The 12092-nt window shown below is 48.5% G+C and overlaps 8 protein-coding genes across 8 annotated transcripts; 2 read left to right on the forward strand and 6 right to left on the reverse strand.

Moving 5' to 3' along the window:
• Positions 1 to 363: 363 nt before the first annotated feature.
• Positions 364 to 913, reverse strand: LACBIDRAFT_310661 (uncharacterized protein; the record flags this gene model as incomplete). Its single annotated transcript, XM_001887710.1, has 2 exons — positions 364 to 704; positions 760 to 913. The coding sequence occupies 2 exons, from the start codon at positions 911 to 913 to the stop codon at positions 364 to 366; spliced, it is 495 nt and encodes a 164-aa protein (XP_001887745.1).
• Positions 914 to 1050: 137 nt separating this feature from the next.
• LACBIDRAFT_310662 (uncharacterized protein) lies at positions 1051 to 1425 on the reverse strand (the record flags this gene model as incomplete). The annotated part of the gene is made up of 1 exon (XM_001887711.1): positions 1051 to 1425. One exon carries the CDS (start codon positions 1423 to 1425, stop codon positions 1051 to 1053), a length of 375 nt encoding a protein of 124 aa, XP_001887746.1.
• A 407-nt stretch (positions 1426 to 1832) lies between these two features.
• Positions 1833 to 1997, reverse strand: LACBIDRAFT_310663 (uncharacterized protein; the record flags this gene model as incomplete). The annotated part of the gene is made up of 1 exon (XM_001887712.1): positions 1833 to 1997. The coding sequence occupies one exon, from the start codon at positions 1995 to 1997 to the stop codon at positions 1833 to 1835; it is 165 nt and encodes a 54-aa protein (XP_001887747.1).
• A 1317-nt stretch (positions 1998 to 3314) lies between these two features.
• On the forward strand, positions 3315 to 3998 carry LACBIDRAFT_333091 (uncharacterized protein; the record flags this gene model as incomplete). The annotated part of the gene is made up of 3 exons (XM_001887646.1): positions 3315 to 3414; positions 3525 to 3584; positions 3643 to 3998. 3 exons carry the CDS (start codon positions 3315 to 3317, stop codon positions 3996 to 3998), a joined length of 516 nt encoding a protein of 171 aa, XP_001887681.1.
• A 1045-nt stretch (positions 3999 to 5043) lies between these two features.
• LACBIDRAFT_333092 (uncharacterized protein) lies at positions 5044 to 8551 on the reverse strand (the record flags this gene model as incomplete). The annotated part of the gene is made up of 16 exons (XM_001887713.1): positions 5044 to 5094; positions 5174 to 5329; positions 5540 to 5645; positions 5691 to 5930; positions 6030 to 6214; positions 6265 to 6315; positions 6366 to 6400; positions 6453 to 6549; positions 6574 to 6640; positions 6693 to 6802; positions 6927 to 7097; positions 7180 to 7514; positions 7562 to 8036; positions 8086 to 8132; positions 8340 to 8503; positions 8526 to 8551. 16 exons carry the CDS (start codon positions 8549 to 8551, stop codon positions 5044 to 5046), a joined length of 2316 nt encoding a protein of 771 aa, XP_001887748.1.
• Positions 8552 to 10100: 1549 nt separating this feature from the next.
• LACBIDRAFT_333093 (uncharacterized protein) lies at positions 10101 to 11053 on the reverse strand (the record flags this gene model as incomplete). The annotated part of the gene is made up of 4 exons (XM_001887714.1): positions 10101 to 10106; positions 10247 to 10379; positions 10708 to 10962; positions 11022 to 11053. 4 exons carry the CDS (start codon positions 11051 to 11053, stop codon positions 10101 to 10103), a joined length of 426 nt encoding a protein of 141 aa, XP_001887749.1.
• A 375-nt stretch (positions 11054 to 11428) lies between these two features.
• Positions 11429 to 11608, reverse strand: LACBIDRAFT_310667 (uncharacterized protein; the record flags this gene model as incomplete). The annotated part of the gene is made up of 1 exon (XM_001887715.1): positions 11429 to 11608. One exon carries the CDS (start codon positions 11606 to 11608, stop codon positions 11429 to 11431), a length of 180 nt encoding a protein of 59 aa, XP_001887750.1.
• A 38-nt stretch (positions 11609 to 11646) lies between these two features.
• LACBIDRAFT_310668 (uncharacterized protein) lies at positions 11647 to 11959 on the forward strand (the record flags this gene model as incomplete). Its single annotated transcript, XM_001887647.1, has 3 exons — positions 11647 to 11653; positions 11709 to 11774; positions 11835 to 11959. 3 exons carry the CDS (start codon positions 11647 to 11649, stop codon positions 11957 to 11959), a joined length of 198 nt encoding a protein of 65 aa, XP_001887682.1.
• Between the last annotated feature and the right edge of the window lie 133 nt (positions 11960 to 12092).

Raw genomic sequence — 12092 nt, forward strand, 5'->3', positions numbered from 1 at the left:
AACGACTTCCCGGCCGTTACGAGAGCTGGCGCCACTTCACAAAAGGGCGGAGAACGCCACTCTTCTCGATGGCCTGTTTCTCCTGCTCGAACACCTTTTCAACGTCCTTGTCGAATGCTTTTCTTGATGTTGGCGACGTAGAAGAGCACTGCAAGCTGAAACGCCTGCTCGTGAGCGTGAGTGCAACTTGGGGTGAAGTAGGTGAAGGGTTATCGATATGGGAAGGCCTTCGTCGACGACGGAGAATGGGAGTGAAGTTGTCGTTGGGAGGAAATTGAGTGGATCCAAATCAGGGAGAGCAGGCACGAAAGCTGCGACTAGCTCGGCTACGGCTTCGAACATCCGAGCACCAAGCAGCCACCTTCAGACGGTCCGGAAGACGTCCAACCCACTCCTTCTTGCCGTCCAATGCGTCCTGAATGTCGTCCATCCCACGGTCACTCTCCCAACCCTTCTCAGGGAGACCCGCCTGTCTCCCGCTGTGCTTCTATCATCGCCCACTCCTTCATGATGGACAACCTCCAAGTCGTATCGGTATCCCTGCTCAACCCCTTCTCCCACCTTGATGACGTACACAAAATCGTCGAGGTAATTTGAGATGAAAGTCATAGTGATAACAATGGTGGTATTGGTCATACGCCACCGCTTGATGGCTTCGAATGCGAGAGTGCACGAGGTAGCGTCCAGCGTGGAAGTTGCCTCGTCTGGAAAGGATTGAGTTGATAAGAAAGAAAATGTAACAGAAGAGGAATTTCGTACCAAGTATCAAAACTGCAGGTTTCCCTAACGAAGCTCTGGCAAATGCCAGCCTCTGCTTCTGCCCAGCACTAAGCCCAATACCACGAGCGCCCCCGCCACCGACAGACCATATATCAGCACCGCACGACACATCCTCCACCTCTTCCTGCGCCATAGCGTGCACTATATCGACCAAACAAACCAGCAACGACGTTCTCGAATACGCGCTTCCCATCCAGAAGAACCACTCCGCTCTGGCTCACCCCCGCAACGTGGGTTTCATCCACCCGTCGTCGATGAGACGCTTGCTCGTCAAAGATAACGAGTCCCACTTGAGGGTTGTACATCCCGAAAAGGAGCTGAACGTTGAAAAACAGTGGGTATACCGGAAAGGAACGAGCCGATGATGAACGTGATTTCGTTCACGGGGAGGAAGGTGGAGACGTTGGGATGGTGATGATGGGTAGGAAATGTGACGTGGTGGAGTGCCAGTTTGACAGAACACCTCACAGGTATGATCTTCTGCTGAAGTCTCAGAGGTCCTGGGATTGCGGAGTGGACGTGGCAATGGAGATGAGGGAAACCATCTTTGGTGAGCATGATGAACTGGGGAATGCACATCCACACGTTGGTCTTTGCGATAAGACACACCCAAAGGACCGCCCTCACGTCCTCGGCAAAAATCATGTCCTCCCTGATGAGCCGAACCAGAATCCTTGGACGAACATCCCCATCATGACGAACCCCAACGCAGACGTGATGCCCTACACTGCGCTAACCTCCCCCGCAGCTCTGCTCAACCGATGAAAAGCTGCATCTACGTGAGGATGTCCGTGAGCTGGGTTGAATGCCTTGCAGCGCGGTTTATAGCGAATTGTTGGCATTCGGGAATCGGATGCGAGGAGGGGGAAGCGAGGACTTGGGAGATGCATTGGACAAGCATGAGGGGACAGCGGAGAGGATGCCGGTGAGTGCCCATGAGTGAGCGAAGGCGAGGAGGAGGCAGGTGAGGCAAGTCGTTAAGGCGTCGTATCCTCTAAAAAATGACGGTGAGCTGGGACAAAACGTGACAGAGGGAAGGCGAACCATATCATTCATCTCCCCGGTCCATATCCAACAAGGATGATCTGACGCTGCTGAATCCAAACGAAGCAATGGCAAGCCCGACGAGTTGAAGTGCGGCAAAGCCACGTTGGTGGATTTGGAATGAGAGGGGAATCGCGAAACACGTCAAAAACCTGTCCGATGACGAATGTCATGGATGGGGCGATTCCACCCACAGCGATGAACGAGGGAGGGTCGCCTGGATCATAGGGAAACAAGAAGTCGAATGGATGGTGCCGTTGGTGGATGGTAAGAGATCGGGAGGATCTATCGAAAAACGTGGAGTCGCAAAGTGTTCAAATGTTCATGCACATGGGTGAGCTTGCCTGTATGCGCGAGAGTTGTGTTGCGACGCATCGTTCGCCCAACGTTCGCCAAAAAGAGAAGAGGAAAGAACGACCAGAAAATAGATTACAAACTCTGCTTTCGTCCTTCCTTTTCATTCGGCCTGGGCGATGTCTTTCTTACTCTTCTCAGCGACAACCCGGATAATTTCTTCTCTGTAGATGTTACCATCACCGACGATCTCACCGCTCTCAAACAAAAAATCGAGCAGACGAAGTCCTGTTGACCCAGAAGTAGGAGGAATTGCAGTTGGAGCAGCCATAGTATGTATGATCTATGTGTCCGGCAAATCGACGACTTCTCTGACGTAGATGTAAACGCAGATAAGGCCATCAACATTCTACTCCGTCAGTTATTGCGGAGCTTTTCAAGCCTATGCCACATCTCGAAAAACATGACTTGAAGCCCTCAATCTTATGACTCTGTCTCAAATTTATCCCATTCTCGTCGCAACGCATCAGGAGCGGGAACCTTTCGTTTGATGCTCGTTATTCCGTTGCCTAAGTATTATTCAAATCTAGAGACTTACGTCGTCCAAGGCCGTTGTGCGGTACCACGGCCTGCTCCTGCTTCTTTGGCTCTCATATCATCTTTCTACACATGTCAAAGAGTGATAGCCGGGGAATGGCACTGGACTGAGCTCCAAACCGCGTCCTTCATATGACGAAAGAGAAGGGCACGAAATTCTTTCCCTGTGGAACCGGATTTGGGAAATGTGTCTTGTTCGCCACGACATCCTTTACGGCTCCCAAACCCGGCAATATGAGTTGCGACGTCTCCTAACGCGTGTTGGTAGGTCATTTGATTTTGATATGATCCGCGGGATAACGCGGGATTGCTAGATTCGTAACTCGTCATTACGCAGTCTCACCTGTGGATCGTTTTGTGTTTTCACTGGAGTTAGTCCCTTGGTATGGCCAGAGGCCTACTAACATTTGATGGTTATCACGGCCAGGTAAAAACGTTTCGATGATAAAAATCTGCGTTTGACTATAATACAATCCTAGGTGACCTCATCTTCTCTATAATACTGCCCCTTCCTTCCTGTCGGCGATTTTCCCATCAAGCGAATAGCGATATATGCCATTACCAAGCGATCGAGCGATATATGCCATTACCTCAAGAGCATGCCTCAGGGTCTCTGTGCCTGCGACCAAATCCCTGGGATTTTTTCTTTTGGAAACACGACGTGCTTCATGGATGCCCCTCTAATGGCAATGCAATGCGGTAAGTCGTTAATGTTCAGACGTCAACCAGTCGTCGTTGTGTGGCACTCTGTTTTGGTACTTAAAGCCGCCTGAACTTTGAATGTCAAATCCGACCCTCCTCGCTTTCAGACGTGAAAGGATGGTCAAAGCTCAATCCCCGTACCAAGTTGTGGAAACCATTTTCATGCCGTATGTGCATCACGCTAGTCGCTCTACCCGCCCTGACGTTTTATCGATTGTGTGTCAGTGGATACATGGTCCGCGTCATCATCCTGGTATGTTCGAGCCCGTTACATGGTAGCGGACAAATCATACGAGAAATTCATGAAATCTTTGAACAGCGCCTCCCATCTCACAGTCGTCCTTTCGACTGCCTTTGCCATGTGCGCCGGCCCATTACTCTCTCCATTCGCTCGCGGTAAGACGAAACACCTTCACGCGAATACCCCTGCTAACGCGCTGGCGATCCATGCTTATAGTACCAATGGCCACACCTCTGTGACTCCTTCACGGGAGAAGCCTCAAGTCGCCCTCAACCAGTTCTTCTCAACAACCTCCGAAACCCCAGACTCAACCGCCAAAATTGCTTCGACTACGTCATGATAAACTACCCAAATGCAACAGCCCAAACGCTTTCATTTGCCGGCGCAGAGTTAGGCCGTCCCGGGCGACCTTCAACGAAATATCCAATCCGCATCAATCACCTCCTCCGGGAAAAGGAATCCCATCCCAATACAATGTGCAACAGCGGTCAACTCGACTGACGTTTCCCTTCCCATATATGACAGGGACTTTTCAACTATATCTTAATTTATAACTCCAGGACTCTGTGAACACCACGTATCTTTGACTGGTCCAAAGAGTGACAATTCATGACGCTCCGAGTTTTGTCCTTTGATACTCCTCATCAGATTCACGCCTGGCACTGGGATGTATAGCTATGCAGGCCGCTATCACGGAGCGCAACCACTGCAAGGTCCTGTGAGTCTGCCTAGGCTCTAGGAAATTCGGTTTTGACATCCTGGCTCCGGGCCTTCGCGTAGCGGTTATCTCTCAGAACAGCCTCAAATTTATGACCTTTGAGGTTTTTTTCATTTCTTTCTCTCCTCTCTCCAATAAATTTGTATTTGTAGAACCCAAAACAGATTGTTCTACCGAAGCTATCATATACATCATTCAAGATTGAAAACAGGGAAGGTACAAACAATTCAGGTTGATGTGTAGCGAAGGGTTAGGATGCGATGAACAGTACAAATTGCTTTATTCTGAACAGTGGTACAAGATTGAAAGAGACAAAGGTACAAGACGTGTTTCTTCTGTTAGAGTTATTCACGGCTTAAAATCGACGCCGTACGTATTTTATCTAAAAGTGAAAGAATCGATAGCCCTTCGGCCCATCTGGATGCATTCCATTTGTTATCCAATCTACATTATGCGAACATAAGAGGGGCCAGTGAGAAGATAATGTATATAGGAACTGAGACTTGCGGTATATTTATGCGTCTTTGTTTTTGCATGTGGGAACTCGTGCACCGGGTATGGAGGTATGGAAGGGTAGATTGAGAACAGCCCAAATGCTTCAATTTAATGTGCAGCGAAGGGACCTTCAATTCGATGAACAGTATCCATTCTTGAAGGAATCTCCTCTCTATTTAAGGAGAGCAGATTGAAGGCGGGTAGATGGCTGAGAGCGCAGTTGCTATGGAGTGAGGGAAAACAAGTTTATGGCTGATGAAGGCAACTTCTGAGTTTGCTGGGAATCAAATTTTGATACTTACAAAAAGGGTGTGAAGCTGCGTAAAAAGTCCATCTACAAGATTGAAAGAGGCGAAGGTACAGCTGCGAGTGATCCTCCGAAACAACTTGGGAGACGAAAGTGCTTCATCCCGAATCACGTCATCTTCTTCATGAGTCCCAGCTTCATCAGCGTCCCACTTCACAAATTGGATTCAAAGCTACAGAATAATACGAGCGCCCATCTCCAAAGAAAGGAAAACGGGTGATGGGTAAGTTAACCCCAACGCCGCCCATCTCCACCGCCTCCGTCATCAAGGACCCCATTAGCTGAGAACCTGGATACCTAGCAACGTTTCCGCCAATTGTCATGGCATTGCGTCCATTGATAAAGTCGGGGTCGACGATACTTGGATGTAGAAGCGCGGACGCGGAACTTGGATAGCGAAAGTGATGATGAGCCATTTAGTGGATGCATGGGAGATCATGTTGGTGGGTTGGTTGGGCTGTTCCTCTCTGAGATATCAGAATCGAGTAAAGAAGGCCAACAAGAAAACTCACAATCTTCCCATCTTTGACCCTGTCACCAGTTCCATCGGGTTTTCATTCTGAAATAGACGCTGGTTGCCCTTCTTGTCCCGATAGGACTTGCAAATGATCTCGTTCGGATCGGTATTGAGCTCTCCATCTTTCGCCCACGCGCAATTCCACATGTAGCTATCAATGAGGGACCACTTGCGCCCGTTATCCCTGGAGCACTGGGCTTCTGCATGACAGCTTTGCGCTTGGGCCGAGCAGCCTCTGTTGCCCGTCCAGATGAGGTTGTCAGTGTTCGGGTGGAAGTGTATGACTTGTGCTCCGAAGGTGTTTGGTGGAGTTGGGGCTTTGGCTCAGATCCACGTTCGTCCGGTATCGGTTGGGTAGAAGGTGTCGGTGTCGGTGATGAGGTAGGCACGATCGTCCGAGTAGTTGTGGTGGTAGAATGCAAGGAAGCGGTGTTCAGGGTAAATTTGTGTCCAGTTGTAACCTTCGTTGCTGAATTGCCACATGGTGTGGTCCATGAGACGAACCAGAATGGTTTTGACCTGGGCAGACGTCAGAACGAGAGAGATACGGCGTCGATAGGACAGCTTACTTTGGGGTTCTTGAAGTACGCGTGTTGCACCATCTGATGTTTGAAGTCATGCTGCGAAAGGTTAAGTTCAATGCGAATGAAATACAATGGTCAAAGCTTACAATTTGGTGGGTGATTCCCCCGGGAGCAGGTTGCGCTGTTGGTGGTAATCAGAAATGTCTCAAGCCAACAATGACGAAAAAGCAAACCTTGCAAACACTTCTTATCAACTTTCTCGTCCTTCTTGACGCCATCAACGCAGGTATTCCCAGGAATCTTCCTCCATCCCAAGGAGCCCTTGTACGTCTGGTCAGGGTTCCCAGTACTTACGCCAGCAGGTATCGGCTCCGGCCCAACGGGGACGCAATCCTTTCCATTTCGGACGAAATTGTAGTCGCTAAGGTAAAGAAGAGGTTAGATTTGGTAGTAAGTGAGAGATAAGAACGTACCATTCGTAATCTTCCTCCGTACACTGACAATTACCCTCATGCTTCATGGGGTCCATATACTTCTCTCCAACATAGCAATCCGAGTCCGGTTTTCGGCGTTTGTACCATTGCTACGGAAATGCTGTTTAGATAAAGCCACACAGAATAGAACGGGTGAAACGAACGCTGTGGCCCATCAAGCACTCTGTCTTGGAAGTGCGTGCATACCATTTCTCGAAATCTCCCTCCACACACTTGCGTTTCCTCGTCCCGGAATAGTCGAGTTGGATGATGACGACACGTCCAGTCTCCTTTGTCTGGTCTTTCCGCGCTACTTGCCCTAGCAGCGGGAACATTTGTGAGGTCGAGTCGGGGAGGGTCATGAGCGCCCTCGCTCAGAATTTGATGCCTATGTCGTCTTTCTGCCTGTTGGGAAAGTTAGCATTTGAAAAGACAGACGAGGAAGGTGAACGGACCATGATTTACCCAGGTCGAGAGAATACCGCACGTTGTCCGTCCCGTCCTCGTCATTCACGATCACCAGGATGCTCCCCTTGTCGCCAAACTCGTACTTGTGCGCGTCTCGTCGGACCATCTGCCACGTCACGCCGGCGTCTGTGCTGATACATGTGTCGCTTTCGTCGTATGGCAAGAGGCTCTCGCCTATCGACCCAACGCCCATAGAAAACCCAGGTGCTGGTGACGAGAAGATGTGCCCATAGTTGTGTGGGGTTGTGACGGAATGGAGATGGAGTGAGCAAAGGTCGGTGTCAGCGGGGTCGCATGAAATGCGTTTGCCCTCGCTGTCTCGAGGTGGAGGGCGGAGCGAGGTCCATGTGCTGCCTGTAATGGGTTAGATGAAACAGATGTCAAAAAACCAAGCGACGTACCATCGTCAAAAGTGATCATTGTCAACTGCTTCCGTGCCCCTCGCCCCTCGACATCCTTCGCGTTTGAAACAACGTTGGCAAGGCCCACGCCATCGACGCCGTACAGTTTCTCGTAGTCGACGTACCCCATATCGTTCCTGTTCGTGTCCTTCAAACTCTCGACGAAGAAGTCCTTCAATGCAACAACGGCGTATTTGGGGACTATGGCGAAGGCAATGGCGCCCTTAGTATTCTTCCCAATGCCGAGCTCCTCAACTTTGCGGTCTTTGTCGAAGAAGTCGGTGCTGGAGAAGAGGCGGCTGGAGGAGAGGGCGTGGGAGCCGTCGACGCTTGAGGTGTCAAAGGCGACGCAATAGATTAGGTCGGAGTGAGCTTCGTGCTTGAAGTCTTTGCTACTGTGAGCAAACTGACAACGCGAAGTTTCGGAGAGGAGGTGTTTGGGGGTGTCGCTGAAAGCTTCTTTGGTGTAACAAGTCTATAATATTATGTTGAATTATGAGTCAGAAAAAGTGGGAACGACATACCTCGTTGTGGCAAACGGCGCCCCACCTTTGGCGGTTACATGCTTTCCCTGAGAAATATGGATTCCCATTTCTTGGGATCCGAATGGAACAACAGCGGGTTGGCGACGAGATGGGGGGTACTGGAACTTGAAAAGAGCGCCACATCTTTCCGCGGTCCTCGGTGCGGTAGTGAATCTTGCTATCAGTGAGCGCGAATGCCTTGAAACCATAAAAACATCAGCCGAGGTCATTCTAAACTTTCTGGGGAAACTCACGCGTTGTCAAATGGGTGCTTGAGTACCAATGTTCTTCTGCCGTACTCCGCGACTTTCCCTCATCCTGCAACACGTAGACATTCCCATCGAGTGGATCGGCACTGTGCCCTTCCAACAATTCACGCAAGTTTATCGCTGGAGACTCAAAAGGAGTAGACGATGTCCTGAAAACCGATGTCAACATACAATATCTGAACTCCTAAATCAACCATAAGCCTTTGGTTGATCCTTCGGTGCAACAAATTACTATAACTCACTTTGGAATCACTCTCCCAGTCGTTTCCCCCTCTTTAACACAAATGTCCTACTTCCCCTCTACATCACTTGCGCCCCTTGGATTGAGCTGTCGTACCAACGTTGTCACGGCATTCAAATCAATCACCATATTTCGCGCCATTGCTAAGCGCATCGCGCCATTTGACACTGATGTGTACCAGGCTGGGTATTGGTGGCGGCGTGAATCCCTGTTTGGTGGCGTAGGATGCTGCAAAAAGAGTAGGCGGAGCAAGCGGTTGGTGGGCAACATGTCACTGAAGGGGGTGGAGGTCGTTTGTCGTTAGAAGGGATTGTCGAGGTCGTGGGCTAACTGAGTGCCAAGCGCTCCGCACTCATGTCTAGCACGTGTCCGGACACCGGCAACCATCAGCCGGATCTATTTTTGAATCGACAGGGTAGCGACCAAGTAGCGACGGGATCACCCCCTCAAAGGCCAATTACCACCAGACAAAGAATTGGCCTCTGAGGCCGTCTAGCACTTGAGAAGCGTCAGGCCTGAGGTGTAACAAGTAATGGAAGACACGGATGATCGAGGAATCGGAGAAGATGGTAATAGATATGGCGACTCGTCTGGGGTGACAGCATTACAGTGCTTTGCATTGCCGTTTGCACACCGAAATCGCAAAAATTATGTTTGATTTTGTATGTTCGTCACAGATTGTCACGCATCAGGACGAGATCTGAGCACTTTGGGAATTTTGTATTTCTTAAACCCAACTTTTGTTGCGCCTCAGGTATCGGATGAGATGCGCGCGCGAATCATTGTTTGCCATGATGAGCAATATCTTTCACCGCAGGAGATTGCAGGCCTTGTTGGATGTTGTGTCTGGTAAGCGGTCTCTTACTTCCCGATTTGAGGGTCACGGTACAACACACACAAACACGATTTCCAAAACTCGTTGTGCAAACGGCAGTGCAAAGCACTGTAACAACATGATTAGTGCCGTTCACGGTTACCGTTTTTGATTCGTTTTTGATCTCGTTTTTCATTTCATTTTTCTGAAAAATGGAATCAAAAACGATCCGAAAACGCCATTTTTCAAAAACAGCTACCGTGTCCGTTTTTGATGCATTTCTGTTTTTCGTCCATTTTTCACCCATTTTTCGTGTTCAGCTAGCTTTCAAGTCGCCGCAGGGCGGTTCAGTGTTGTCCGGTCTTTTTGTTCCTTCCCGATATGGTAATGACTTTATTCGATTCACCGTTCGCAATATAGAACAAGCAAAAAAATTGAAATAAAATACTCTTGATATACTGAAAACCATTTAGTTGAGACTCAAGGAAGAGTTGTGGCAGACAGATAACCTTGGAAAAGTGATAAGATAAAGCGGGGTCTGCAACAACATGCGGAGCTCAAGGCTGCCGGGGTGCCGAAAAATGTGCGCTTTCAATTTTCACTCGTTTTTGACCTCATTTTTGAATATTTCAAGGAGGGCGGGTTCACAGTAGCCATTTTTCACTTCATTTTTCACTTCATTTTTGACATTCTATGTCTACAAAACAAACAAAAAATGGATCAAAAATGGATCAAAAATGAATCAAAAATGGCTACCGTGAGCACCCCTATTGTCATTGCTTTTGGAAACGAGGCTTTTGGAGATGATCTGGAAAAATTAAAGAAGAAAGGACTCACCCCTCCGAAGTATTTGGAGAAGCCGGGCTTTTGAGGGGTCCTGAGGTGTTCGAGTTTGTTGCGTGGTAGAAGTTGCAGAACACTAGTCTGGGCCAGTGCTGTACGGTTTGTCTCTAGCCTAGCACCCCCATTTCTAAATTTTTTGTCCAGATCGGTATCTACCAGTAGCATTTTCAGGGGTCCTCATCAGACATCCCGATACAATTCTCGGCGTTTTTGATCCTCGATGACCTCGATTGCATCTCTTGAAATTCGAAGGCCCGAACCAGGATTTTCCTTCACCTATGATTGCATCAGTAAATATGGTCGAACTCTTCAAATCTCCGAACTTTTATCACTGGAGCTACGCTACCTGCTTCGTTCCGGTGGCAAAAGGAATTTAAGAATTGAGAAGTTGAAGAAGACATCTTTCGACGGTCTACGCAATGCGATCCGTGGGGAAATTACTGAAAGGAACGTACAGCGTTAGACGCTCCAGCAATAACCGGCCCCAGTACAAACCCTCCAAAACAACTTGGTTTACGATGTTCAACTTGTTCGAGCGTAGATCAAGAGCTTGAGTCACCGGGTACAATTCACCAAGCAAGCTAAATTCCCCTCCCTCAGGCATGAAGATCAGTTGTGATGAGAAGACCGCCTCGACAATTGTGAATGAAGCTTCAGGAATCTGATCGATGAAAACGCATGTGAAGAATTTCAGCACCTTAAGTTGGAAACTATACGAAAAGATGGGCACGTATCACTGAAAAAATAGGTGAACTTAGGTTTGACTTACATAAAAACCAAAGAGACCGCATTTTTAGACATTCACATTCAACTTTAGCCAGCCGAATTGGAGTCCGTAGGATAGAGATTTCGACGAAAATTGTATTAGAATCGCGCTATATTTTACGTTATAGAAAGTCGAAGACCCAACTCAATCATAAAGTGCTGAACAAAAAAGTCCGATTCAGAGAGGAACGAAGTTGAAAATGTCCAAAATAGAATGGAATGTTAACGGATATGAAATCCTAAGCACCGAATATGACATTCATCATCTTCAATACAATCCTGGCCTTCTAAAAGAACGTTTAAGCAAGTGAACATGAGCCAAAAACGAGAGAGACAGACGTGGGAGTGACAGTGGGTGCTGAGCCATCGGGGTGGACAGTAGAAGAGCACAAAAATCGCGTCAGAGAGATTTTAAACCATACACACATCAACATCAGGAACGCCAGAAAGCTTGGGCGTTTCATCAACAGGTGGTACGGAAGGGAGGACAGACGCTGCGGGAGAGTCGGGCGCGGGAACAGGTGGGACATCAGATGATGCAGGGCCTTTTCCAGGTGCACTGGGATAGATGGCGACGTGCAAGAAGGGCATGTAATGGAATCCCCACTGTCCAGGTCGACGTTGTCAATATGTTCGGTGAGTGCACCTCTCTCACAAACGAAACATGCTTTCCCTAATGAAAAACTGACAGGTTACATGTCAGTGAGTGACGTTTTCGGATTTTTACAAAATCTGCAGACATACCCAATCGTTCGCGGTAAGGATATTCGATTCCGGTCCCAATTTTTGGAATTGATTTGATGTCTGACGCTTTCAGGATCTCCGAAATGTTTGCTGCAAGCGCAACCAGAAAGTGGCTGTCCAACAAATAAAATATCGGGTCCTTCACCGATTTTGGCGTTGACGTATTTGTCAGGTGTCAAGTCATCAAACCCGACATGAAAATCCATAAAGACTAGGGGAGATACTTATAAGGTTGTATATGGGTGATTGAGGTTCAAGCAGATTCTTGAAGGTGAGCAACACCATGGCAGATCCTCGACATTTCTCGCCGTCAGATGCGAGAGAGGTGCCT

This window comes from Laccaria bicolor, genomic scaffold (assembly GCF_000143565.1).
Source record: "Laccaria bicolor S238N-H82 LACBIscaffold_47 genomic scaffold, whole genome shotgun sequence".
Taxonomy (NCBI): Eukaryota; Fungi; Basidiomycota; class Agaricomycetes; order Agaricales; family Hydnangiaceae; genus Laccaria; species Laccaria bicolor.